The sequence below is a fragment of the Stomoxys calcitrans genome, chromosome 1 (assembly GCF_963082655.1).
Source record: "Stomoxys calcitrans chromosome 1, idStoCalc2.1, whole genome shotgun sequence".
In the NCBI taxonomy this organism is placed as follows: domain Eukaryota; kingdom Metazoa; phylum Arthropoda; class Insecta; order Diptera; family Muscidae; genus Stomoxys; species Stomoxys calcitrans.
The window spans coordinates 198,602,789-198,614,228 of record NC_081552.1 but is presented as its reverse complement, the minus strand read 5'-3'; the positions used below and the strand labels follow the sequence as shown (position 1 = coordinate 198,614,228).

At 41.6% G+C, this 11,440-nt stretch overlaps 2 protein-coding genes across 2 annotated transcripts in view; one reads left to right on the top strand and one right to left on the bottom strand.

Moving 5' to 3' along the window:
• LOC106088126 (uncharacterized) overlaps positions 1-11,440 on the top strand; it is a 527,532-nt gene that overhangs the window by 472,099 nt on the left and 43,993 nt on the right. The gene's annotated exons all lie outside the window — the stretch shown is intronic.
• LOC106088113 (cuticle protein 16.5-like) lies at positions 1,943-11,090 on the bottom strand. The gene is made up of 4 exons (XM_059368233.1): positions 11,033-11,090; positions 10,523-10,965; positions 2,502-2,520; positions 1,943-2,425 (listed from the first exon to the last, which is right to left on the bottom strand). The coding sequence occupies exons 1-4, from the start codon at positions 11,042-11,044 to the stop codon at positions 1,943-1,945; spliced, it is 957 nt and encodes a 318-aa protein (XP_059224216.1). The 5' UTR covers positions 11,045-11,090.

The window sequence follows — 11,440 nt, the reverse complement described above, 5'->3', positions numbered from 1 at the left end:
CCAATTGCATATTCGTTGCCATCTTGTGCTCAAGACCTTGTTATAAATCACAGATTTACCCTTATTGCCAAATCGGATGAAAAAAGAAGCTTCTAAGGGCTCAAGAAGTCAAATCCAGGGATCGGTTTATATAGAGGCTATATCTGTTTATAGACCGATTCGGATCATACTCGACATGGATGTTGAAAGTTGTGACACAAGTCTTTGTTCCAAATTTCAGACACATCGGATGAAATTTGAGGCTTCTAAGGGCTCAAGAAGTTAAATCCGGGGATCGGTTTAAATGGGGGCTATATCTGTTTATAGACCGATTCAAATCGTACTAGTCATGGATACTTAAAGACATAACTCAAGTCTTTGCCCCGAATTTCAGCCACATCGGATGAAATTTGAGGCTTCTAAGGGCTCAAGAAGTCAAATTCGGGAATCGGTTAATATGGGGGCTATAACTCTTTATAACGCATTCGACCGCTATCGTGATTTCGACAAACGCACGGACGGAGGACATGGCTAAATCGACTCAGAATGTCGAGACGATCCTGAATATATATACTTTATGGGGTAGCTGATCAATATTTCGAGGTGTTACAAACGAAATGACTAGATTGGTACACCCCCATCCTATGGTAATGGATATAAAAACATAAGCCCGAATATGAAATCTGGGCTTGCGATTTGAGAACTCAAGGGTTTTTTTTTCCAATTTTTATACCCACCACCGCAGGATGGCGGTATATTTATCTTGTCCATTCGTTTGCAACACATCGATATATTCATTTCCGACCCTATAAAGTATATATATTCTTTATAGTCTCAACAATCTAAGACCATCTAGCCATGTTCGTCCGTCCGCCTGTCTGTTGACATCACGCTACAGGCTTTAAAAATTAAAATAATTAGCTGAAACTAAGGTTTTAGGCCCATTACAGCCACACTTATTGTCGGATTTCACTGAAATTTGGCACAATAGTTTGCTCCTTAACATTCGTACTGAGTATGGTCAAGATCGGGCTATATTTGGAAATTGCTGCCATAGTGTCTAAGGCCCATAAAAGGCGCATTTATTATCCGATTTCGCAAAAAATTTGGCACGAGGACCTATGTTAGGCTTTTCGACATCCGTGCCCTATATGGTTCAGATCGGTCTGTATGTGGATATAGCTGCCATATAAACCGATCTCCCAATTAAGGTTCTTGGGCCCATAAAAGGAGTATTTATAATACAGTAAGCTGTTTTGGGGTTTCCACATCCGAATTTTATATTTAATATATATAAACCGATCTCCCGATTTGACTTCTTGAGCGCCTGGAAGCCTCAATTTTAATCCGAGTTGGCTGAAATTTTGTACATGGTATTCTGTTACGACTTTCAACAACTGTGCCAAGTTCGATCTAAATCGTTTTAATACCCTCCACCATAGGATGGGGGTATACTAATTTCGTCATTCTGCTTGTAACACCTGTCTATAACCTGATATTGCACCCATGTAAACCGGTCTTTCCATCATCCTTGTTCGCTTCTTAGAAGCTTAAATTTTTGCTGGTTTAACAGAAGTTTGATATGTAGAATAAAATGATGCCCTTCAACTAATTTTATTTCGTATAATTTTTTGCAGAATCCATGGTGGTGGGTTCCCAAGATCCGGCCCGGCCGAACTTAGCACGCTTTTACTTGTTCTATGTAAGATAGGGTCGGAAATAGAGATTTCGATGCATTTCAAACGTTATGTTAAAAATATAACTGTCATCCTATGGTGTTGGGTATCATGTACACTTGCTATAAAAATGTATGCATATAAGATTCGGCCCAGCCGAATTTACCGCACTTTCGCTTGTTTGATTTGAAACCACTAAGTCATGAATTACTCAAAGAAAACCAAATTTTCATTTCAAGCACCAACAAAAATGTTTTATTCACATCAATATTATCTGTTGTTTGAGTTTAAAACAAAACTGGGGCGGCGGTGTATTTCAGGGGAGCAACTGGGGCCACAGCGGCAGCTACAGGGGCTGCGGTGTATTTCAAGGGAGCCACTGGGGCCACAGCAGCAGCTACAGGAGTGGCAGCATAGGTGGCAGGAACAACCGCGGCATTGTAATTTTGTTTAATATCAACACGACTGCTGGCATAGGCAGCATCCAAATGGGCATTTGCGTAGGCCAAAGGAGCAGCGACGGCAGCAGGAGCAGTGTAGGCGACAGGAGCAGCTACATGAGCACTATAAGCCAAGGGAGCGGAGTAGGCGACGGGAGCAGTGTAGGCAGCTGCATAAGGAGCTGCATAGTGAGCGGCATAGGGAGCTGCATAAGCGGCAGCCACAGGAGCAGTATAAGCAGCAGCAGCAAAAGGAGCACTGTAGGCCAAAGGAGCTACAACACCGGGTTTAGCAGCGGCACAGGCTACCAAAGCGCACAAGACAATCACCTAAAAATTATCAATAATATTTCATAAACATTTTTTGTTTCAACATACCGACTCCTTTTTAACCGGATATACTTACGAATTTAGCCATTTTTGCAAAAATAAATTTTGAATGTTTAGATTTTGTTTATGAGCAAACAACTGAATATTCGTTTCGATGAGTTTTAGTTTTATACTCAAAAATGTCAGGCAAACCAACGAAATGGGGAGCATATTTCTCGTAATGGTGCTTTGCTGTGTTTTAAGTTGGAAGACATTGTCGAACGTGTGAAGTTTTCAAAATTAGTTCAGTATTTTGGAACATTGTATCCGATTTGCGAACAACATACAAGTTTTATGCTTCCAATTGTACTCATGTTTGTACGAGTTGGTATGCACTGTGTTGCATTTCCCATTTGAATTCAATGCAATGTCTCTTCTGATGCCCTCATGATAGCCTTGTGTCGGAAGGAAACTGTTACTGAAATAGCCTTGATGTTTTTTAGCTTGGAAATGTGTGAATCAAAAGTAACTGTTCGGTGTCATTGCCATTGAAACTTCATTTGTAAAATGTGCTCTAAGATTGAGATTAAAACGAGGACAATCTTTACTTAACTCCTGAATGGATACTATGACAAAATCACACTAACGGATTGCGCATTGCGCATACACTAGTTAAGTCGGTGTTTGAAATTCGTGTCTACCCTTTGCAGCATATCATTCGGTATGTTGGCAATGCCGTCGCGAATGTGGTTTTTGAGGTGTGCTATGCCCAGTGGGCGATCGACTTAAACCAGGGATTTCAAAGAACCCCAAACGCACAACTGCTTCCCTCTTTCGAAATTTTCCCTAGTTCTGATGGTCCGTTAAAGTGCTATGGCCAGTGGGCGATCGACATAAACCAGGGATTTCAAAGAACCCCAAACGCACAACTGCTTCCCTCTTTCGAAATTTTCCCTAGTTCTGATGGTCCGTTAAAGTCCATTTCTGAGCTAAGCGACACTTCCACGCTCCCGAAATAAATTAACCCACGACGGCATCGAATTACCGCCACGAACGAGTCTGTTAGGAGGAATTTTAAAGAGAGTGCGAAAACTTAATATTTTTCTTTATTCGATTTTAGCACTGAAGACAAGCCAAAGAACCAAAACTTTACAACAAAGATACCAAGAGCGGTAGCCACAAGCCTCAACATGTCCTCCGTTGTCTCTGCTCTCACTCCCATGTCATCTACTAAAGTATCAGTTTTGACATGGGTTTTTGAGAGAAACTTTTTTATTTTTGTGTCGTCATTAACGCTATCAACCTGTTCGCAGAACAGTTCCCACGAGGCACGTTTTGCCGCTCTGGTAATTTTATGTTTTCCTTGAGCGGTGTGTAATACACATCCCAATAAACTTCCGTTTTTTTACGCCTGTGAAACTTTTTCCCAATATTGCGAATCTCTCCGGTCATCCAGGTTCTGGGCTGATTTGCTTTCCCGAAGAGGGCTGATTTGCTTTCCCGAAGAGGACAACTATCTTCGAAAGACCCCACCAGTGCAGTCGTAATCCTGTTGACATTTTCGTCAATGTCTTCTATGCTTGGACAATCTAAATTATCTTGCTCAAGTCTTCTTCGGAGTAGTCTTCCGAATTTTGTCCAGTTGGTTGATTTTTAACTTATTCCGAAAGCTTATCGGTTTCGGCGCTGACCGTGCTAGTGTAAACTTAATGTAGCGATGGTCAGAGAAAGAGCGTTCCATGGATACCCTCCAATCCTGAACCTCATCGATTAGATTATCCGAACTTATTGTCACATCAAAAACCTCCTCCCTTATCCTATTAACAAAGGTAGAGGTTTTACCAATATTAAGTGTTATTAGGTCGTTAGTATTCAAGAACTCTGTCAGGGCTTGGCCCCGCTTATTAGTGTTGGTACTGCCCCACGAAATGTGATGAGAGTTCGCATCGCACTCTGTTAGTACCTTGTTTCCGGTGTCGAAGAGTCGAAAGGCAGATAAAGTGATGCCATTCGCCGTTGACAACTCTGGGGAAAATATATAATTCAAATTTGTATGACAAATAACGCAGGTCCTCGGCCGTGTGCCAGTGTTAGCATAGAATAATTGGTAGTTCATATGGTTCAGTCCAGAAACTTTGTTCCGGGTCGTCCATGGCTCTTGAATTAAGGCAATATGAATCTTGCCCTTGCTGATTTTCTCCATCAGAGCGTGTGCAGTAGTCTCGCTCCGGTGGAGGTTTGTCTGGATTACCTCAATCATTGGTGCTCCAGTAAATGGCCATCTTGGGAGTAGGGATGATCTCATCGTCTGCACCCTGTTCTTTAGACTGCATTGACTTTCCTGTCACTGCAATGCCTGGTGTCATCGTATTAGGTTCTTTGCCTATCCTAGTCTTCCGACTCTTTATAAAGTCGGTAATGGTTCCATCGTCGGGTCCCTATTCGTTGGGCTGTATTGAGTTTTCATTCCCTGTACCGCCTGATGTTTCAATAATAGGATCTTTGCCTATCTTAGTCTTCCAAATCTTAAGTAAATGGGCTTCTTGGGAGTAGGTGATGGTTCCATCATCGGCTCCCTGTTCGTTAGGCTGCATTGAGACTCCTGTCGCTGCGCTGCGTAATAATTCAATATTTGGATCTTTACCTATCCCAGTATTCCAAATCTTGAAGTCGATAATGGGTCCATCGTCAGGTCCCTTGTTCGTTAGATTGTATTGAGTTTCCATTACCTATACTGCCTGATGTTTTAGAATCATTGCCTATCTTAGTCTTCCAAATCTAAAGTAAATGGGCTTTTTGGGAGTAGATGACGGTACCATCGCCGGCTCCCTGTTGGTTAGGCTGCATTGAGACTCCTGTTGCTGCGCTGTCTAATGTTTCAATATTAGAATCTTTACCAACCTTAGTCTTCCGAATCTTGAAGTCGCTGATGGGTCCGTCGTTGGGTCCCTGTTTGTTAGGCTGTGTTGGGTCTCTCGCCATTGCACTGCCTGATATTTTAGTATTCGAATCTTTGCTTATCCTAGTCTTTCTAATATTGAGACAGGCCTTGATTGTCCCGTTGTCAGCCCCCTGTTCGTTGGGCGGTATTGAGTCACCCGCCACCAAACTAGTCACGGAGATTTGATCAATGCCAACCATAAGGAGAGTTCCTTCCGCCTTCACCTCCCTATGGAAGACCTCCCACTTCTCTCCGACCAAACCTTGGTTTATCTTGCCCAAGAATCCCAACATTCGTTCCGTGACAAATTTACTGCCCTCTTGATGAAGACCGTCGCCTTTGTGAGCTGGGGGATGTCCATCTTTCTCACCAGGTCGAGCTTTGCGCCCTCCTAGGGAGCGTGAATACCTCTGACGAGCCGTTTGACGGTATCAATACATTCCGCCGACGCAAATCGCAGCGTAAAGATGTCACCGCTATACTCGCAGCTTATCATTTGTATGGGTGGACCCTCTACAGAGTTCCACACATGTTTGACAATTTGATCGTTAACCAGATCCTCCATTTAGGACCGATGATCTTGTGGAATCCGGCTGCACAGCAGATAGCGATGACTGCATAAGTCAACTCTTGCCACTTTGGCGTAAGAGGGCGGCTCCTTACCATTCTCAGCAACCATCTGTCTTGAGCTGTTTTTCTTCTTCAGCATTTTAGCAGAGTAATGCTCTGCGGGAAATCTGATTTTTTTCCAGCTTCCGTAGAACTGCTTGGAATGTCAGTTCTATCCCTTCCAGCATCCTGCACTTTCGCCCGATTGCGCTACCGGTACATACTCCTCTGTCTCCTTCGTCGCGCACCGGATCGCTCTCGGTGTGCTTGTGAGCTTAGCAAAGACATCGCTCAGATGACGGCAGAACCGTCATCCCAATCCCCTCGTCTCTCGATTTGGCTGCGATGACTGTTTCATTGACACCGTCACTGTCTGAATCCGAGTCAGAAACACCACCTTTACTTAAAGGCTCGGGACGAATTGTGCATCCCTCTGGTTTATCCGTCTCTTTCTCATTAATTAGTCTGACAACTAGTTGTGCGCTTGAAGCATCTCCACTACAGGTGCCAAGGCACATACATATGGGAGGGGAGGACAACAACGCTATAGGGTCTGACATCACCACCGCAGCTGTTGATTCTTTGGAGTTAATTTATAGCCTACTCCTACTGCAAAAAAAATTTTCGTAATAGGTAGTACCTATTCCGAGATACGGATACATATTTTTGTTTCTTTGAGGAGCGAAACAAAAACACGTCCGCTCCACTCAAAGGCTACATTGTTGTTACTACGGCCCCATAAGTGCAAATCGGGCGATACATATATATGGGAGCTATAACTTAATCTGAAGCGATTTGTAGCAAAAATAATGGTGTCCGTCCGTGGGTCACTACCAAATACGGTCCAAATCAGTCTACAACCTGATAGGCTCCCATATAAACCGATCTCCAGATATGATTTCTTGATTGCTTACAAGCCGCAATTTTCATCCGATTTGGTTGAAATTCTGCATGCGGTGTTCTGTTACGACTTCCAAAAACTGTGCCAAATACGGTCCAAATCATTCTATAACCTGATATAACTCCCATGTAAACCGGTCTCTCGATCATCCTTGTTCGGTTGCTAGAAGTCTTAAGTTTTGCCGGTTTGACTGATGAGGCCTTTAATCAAATTTAGTTGGTATACATTTTTAGCAGAATCCGTGGTGGTGGGTTCCCAAGATTTTGCCTGGCCGAACTTTTTATTTATTTTTTTATACCCACCATCGTAGGATGGGCGGATATTCATTTTGTCATTTCGTTTGCATCGAAATATCCATTTCCGACCCTTTCAAGTACACCTAGAGAAAAATTGATACCAAACGTGCTCAATTCATTACCATATGGTATTGATAGTAAAGCAACACCGTGTTGTACATAAACAATACCGGATGGTATGGATGAAACAAAAAATTATTAATACCGTTTGGTACTATCCTTATAACCAAGCTGGTATTGCTTTTAATACCAATCTGTTATTGGTTTTAGTACCAGACCGTTATTAGTTTTAATACCAAACCATTATTGATTATCCCATCTTCTAATGAGCAAAAAAAAAAACCATTGAAATAATTTTAATCTAATTTTATTCCGATTATTTATGTTAGCAATTACAAAAAGTAATGTTACACCGTGACCAACCTCTATTCTTTGTATTCCACAATTGATTCCATAGCCATTGATTCCCAGAAGTGGTTTTCATATGAACACACCAACACTGCATCGTTTTCCACACAAGAGACTGTCATGTTTTTGATGTAGAATGAATGTACTCAGAATTTGTACTATTTTCACCGCTTTCGAACAACCCTGATCAGCTTTTTAAGCACTCAAATTGTATTAAAACTTTTTATTTATTTGTTTAACTTATATTTTATAATGGCGTCAATATTTTAGGTACAAAGCTCAACAACACTTCTGGTGAGATGAAAAGAATACAAATGTGACGCCGTCAATTCTTAATAGCCTCCTTTGTCTGGTATTGAATTGATACCAAATGGTATTAAAAATATTTACCAATGACGCGAACAAAATAATACTAGGCGGTATTTCCAAAGTACCGTCTTTTTCTATCAGTGTATATATATTCTTGATCATCGAAAAAATCTTAGACAATCTAGCCATGTCCGTCCGTCTGTCCGTTGAAACTACGCTACAGTCTTAGAGATATTGAGCTGAAACTTTGCCCAGATTCTTTATTTGTTCATAGGCAAATTAATATCGGACTATATCTGGAGTTAGCCCCCATATAGACCGATCGGCCGATTTAAGTCCTTAGGCCCAAAAAAGCCACATTTATTATCCGATTTTGCTGAAATTTGGGACAGTGAGCTGTATTAGGACCGTCGTAATTTTTTTGCAACTTGATTCAGATCGGTCCAGATTTGGATATAGCTGTCATATAGACCGATCTCTCGATTTAAGGTTTTGGGCCCACAAAAGGCGCATTTTTTGTGTTAGGTCCAGATTTGGATATAGCTGCCATATATACCGATCCTCCGATTTAAGGTTTTTGGCCCATAAAAAGCACATTTAGGGGACGATATCGCCGAAATTTGAGACAGTGAGTTGTATTAGGCCTTTCGACGTCCTTCGTCAATTTGGCTCAGTACCGTCCAGATTTGGATGTAGCTGCCTTATAGACCGATCTCTGTTTTAAGGTCTTGGGCCTATAAAAGGCGCATTTGTTGTCCGATTTCGCCGAAATTGGGGGCAGTGAGTTGTATTAGGCTCCTGTAGATTTAAGGTCTTGGGCCCATAAAACCCGCATTTATTGTCCGATTTCGTCGAAATTTGGGACAGTGATTTGTTTAGAGCTCTGCGACATCTTTCTGTAATTTGGCTCAGATCGGTCCAGATTTGGATATAGCTGTCATATAGAACAATTTCTCGATTTAAGATCTTTCGCCGAAATTTGGGACAGTAAGTTGTATTAGGCCTTTCGACTTCTTTCTTCCAGGCGCATTTATTGCCCGATTTTGCCAAATTTGGGACAGTGAGTTGTGTTAGGCTCTTTGATATATTTCTGCAATTTGGCCCTGATCGATCCAGATTTGAATGTAGCTGACATATAGACCGATCTCTCGATTTAAAGTCTTTGCCCCATAAAAGGCGCATTTATAATCCGATTTCGCTGAAATTTGAGTCACTGTTTATGTTGGGCTTTTCGTTTTCCATGCCCTATATTGTTGTTACACATCGGTCTATATTTGGATATAGCTATCAAAAATACCAATATTTTGTTCTACAAAATTTAACAATGACTTGTACTTATTGGACCAGTCAATGTCCGTGCCGAATTTGGTACAAATTGGACCATATTTCGATAAAGCTGTTATAGGGGCATAAATTATGCATTTTTCACCGGATTATGCCGAAAGGTGGTTTACATATATACCCGAGGTGGTGGGTATCCAAAAAGCGGCCCGGCCGAACGTAACGTCTTTTTGCTTGTTTTTGTTATAAAAGGATATTGGCTTAGAAAATAAAAATATTTTTTTTTAATTTTTGAAAAAAATTTGAAAGTGTATTTACAAAAAAAAATTAAAAATTAAGTGCTTGAAGTTGACTCCAGAGACGCAGTCGAACAATCTTCTCAGAGTCGAAGTCGAGTAAAAACTGCTCCGCAGCCCTGATTTCCCAATCAGGCAAATAAAATAATAAAATAATGTCAAATAAAACTTTTCGTGCAAAATTTTGTAAAGATCGGACCAAAATTGTGGCTACTGCAGCCTTAAAAGACCATATCGGACGAAAGATATATATGGGAACTATATCCAAATCTCATGCGATGAAACTTTGCACACGTATTGAGACGTCAAATAAAACTTATCGTGCAAAGTTTTCTAAAGTCCAGACCAATATTGTGGTTACTACAGCCTTGAAAGACCATATCGGATGAAAGATATATATGGGAACAATATCCAAATCTGATGCGATTTTTTCAAAATCAATAGCGCATGGCTTTGGGCCAAAGAAGTGGCATGTGTAAAATTTCATGACAATCGGACAACAAATGCGACCTGAACATAGCTGAAAAGAATCAGAAAGTGATTCTAAGCCGATCGGTATACTTATCAATGGGTCTAGCTCGTCTCCTTCGTAGCGACGCAAACAAATGCACAAAGTTATAATACCAGGTATCACAGTGGAGGCCACAGTAACGCAGAGATTAGCATGTCCGCCTATGACGCTGAACGCCTGGGTTCGAATCCTGGCAGAAACATCAGCAAATTTTTCAGCGGTGGTTAGTTCCTCCTAATCCTGGCGGCATTTGTCAGGTACTTTGCCATGTAACAACTTCTCCCCAAAGAGGTGTCGCTATGCGGCACGCCGTTCGGACTCGGCTATAAAAAGGAGGTCGCTTATCATTGAGCTTAAAATTGAATCATTGATTTGTGAGAAGTTTGCCCCAGTTCCTTAATGGAGTGTTCATGGGCAAATTTGCATTTTGCATTGTATCACAGTGGTGGTGTGGGGTATAAAAAATGATTTTGATGTAATAAAATGAGGTTTGTTCTTTTTAACATTTAGTAAATTTATTCCAATAGATCAGTCTTTAAAATTCGTTAACATGAAACATTCTTTACCACACAGCTGGGGCAGCGGCTGTATAGGCTAATGGTGCCGAGTAAGCCAAGGGAGAGGTGTAAGCCAAAGGAGCGGTTGCCGCATAGTTCACAGCAACGGGAGCGGAATAAGCAGCAGCTAACGGGGCAGCATAAGATTTGGCAATGACGGGTGCAGCAAACGGAGTGGCTACTGGAGCAATGGCCTTAGCAACAACAGATGCAGAAAATGGAACGGCAAGAGGGGCAACAGCCTTGGCAACAACTGGTGCAGCTACTGGAGCAACAATGGGAGCGGTAGCAATGCCATTGTAGTTACGGGCCACAACTTGGCTACTAGTGGCAGTGACAAAAGGAGCAGGAGCTGCAGCAACTACAGCAGCAGGCGCAGCATAGGCTACATGAGTACCAAATAAACCTGGCTTGGCGGCAGCACAGCCAATGATAGCAAAAATGATGGTAATCTAGAATTTATTAGAAAATTTCATTGAAAGTTAAACTCTGGTACATACACAGAAATATAAAACTTACGAATTTGAACATGTTGACTTGTATTGGACTGCTTCCTAACCGATAGGTGCTAACTACTAAAAGTTTCATCTGCTTATGTTTAAACCCCCGTTGAAGGCAATAATTTATACACCTCAACAATCATAACTAAACAACAACAATGACTATCCCATTGAAATTGACACGTGACCAAACTATTACAAAAAAAAACAAGATCTGTGATTATTTTTACTGTGATCATGTCCCAGTGTCCAGTAGCCAACTCCAACTATACGCTAGGGGTTTGTCATGGAAGCCACAAATTACAGTTAAAGTATTTTTATGCAGGCACACCATGATACGTGACCAGATTGATCGGTGAGCGTTGGGAATTTTAGTAAAACGGTTCTCCCACTGCCCCACTGACATTGGCAATGAAAACCTAAGCCT